Source organism: Wasmannia auropunctata, unplaced genomic scaffold (genome assembly GCF_000956235.1).
Source record: "Wasmannia auropunctata unplaced genomic scaffold, wasmannia.A_1.0 LD336053.1, whole genome shotgun sequence".
Lineage (NCBI taxonomy): Eukaryota > Metazoa > Arthropoda > Insecta > Hymenoptera > Formicidae > Wasmannia > Wasmannia auropunctata.
In genome coordinates this window covers 6,120,749-6,121,849 of record NW_012026837.1, presented here as the reverse complement: position 1 = coordinate 6,121,849, position 1,101 = coordinate 6,120,749, and the positions used below count along the sequence as shown (strand labels likewise).

Here is a 1,101-nt window from a genome sequence, read left to right as displayed (position 1 = left end):
TCAATCCTTAACGGCTCTTTCTCTTTCCTCCTTCGGCAGCCCTTTCTTTAAAATATCTTCCAAGCGGACAGCAACACTTCTTGGAATGGCTGGTGCCAGTACCCTTTCTGCAGCCACTCGGTTTCCAATGGCCTCCAGAAGTTCCACTTCCAAATTTTCTATAAGCGCCTCTTCACTAGATTTAACTGTATCCACGCTCTGGGCGCTTGAGGGTATATCCTCATTTGCTTTTGCAACCTGTTGTTCCTCCGTAGCCATTTCTGCTTGGTCTGTCACCGTATGGCTCGTTTGACTTGATGGCCCAGAATTCGACGAAAGAATCGGTGGCCTCATCTCGGACGCGACTTCCTTTGCTATAGGCTCGCAATTCCCTTCCGGGGTAGGTGATCGACTATGATAGTCATCTGAGCCCAGCAACGAACCCGATGAGTCATCCGATGGGTTCCGAGCCTGATAATCTGACTCTACATCGCTAAAGCGTGCCTGGTCTTTTTTGCTAAGGCTCTTTACACTCGCATCATGGTTCCCTATTAACCACAGCAAACATCAGGAAAAAATTCCCGTCGTTGTATACATAAATATACACGCCATATATATACATACATACATATATATATATATATATATATATAATACACATATACATACACACCATATACACTCCTTCGAATGCCCATGCAGACTTAAAAAGATATAAATAAAGATCTCCTTTAAAAGGAGATTAATAATTTGACTGTTTGTTGTTACTGGTTTCCACACATAGAGAAACCTTTTTTCGCTCTCGTCTGAGACAAAGCTCGCCCACAGGTTAGAGCCTGTGGCCCGTCTGTAGGTTAGAGCCTAAGACGTGACGGTCACGTGTCTGCAATTACGCATAGACCCAGTGAAAAGGCTGATGTCGAATCGACGTCATTTCGACGTCGATGTCATTGAAAACTCATCGAATCGAAATTGACATCGAAAATCAGGTCATTTCGATCAAATTGTTTTGACATCAAGAAATACTTGTTTCCAAGTTACCAATGTCCAAAACCCAAAATTAGTCTAAAATTAAAAGTTAATTATGCATATATACAGATCGGAAGAGCACACGTCTGAACT

The 1,101-nt window shown here is 42.5% G+C and overlaps 1 protein-coding gene across 1 annotated transcript in view; it reads right to left on the bottom strand.

Annotated features, from left to right (window-relative positions):
* The window catches only part of LOC105451322 (RNA-directed DNA polymerase from mobile element jockey-like), a 4,869-nt gene continuing 3,768 nt past the window's right edge, over nt 1–1,101 (bottom strand). Inside the window, exon 2 of the mRNA XM_011691690.1 lies at nt 1–527. Within this exon, the coding sequence (XP_011689992.1) occupies nt 1–527 (527 nt within the window). The remainder of the gene's footprint in view (nt 528–1,101) is intronic.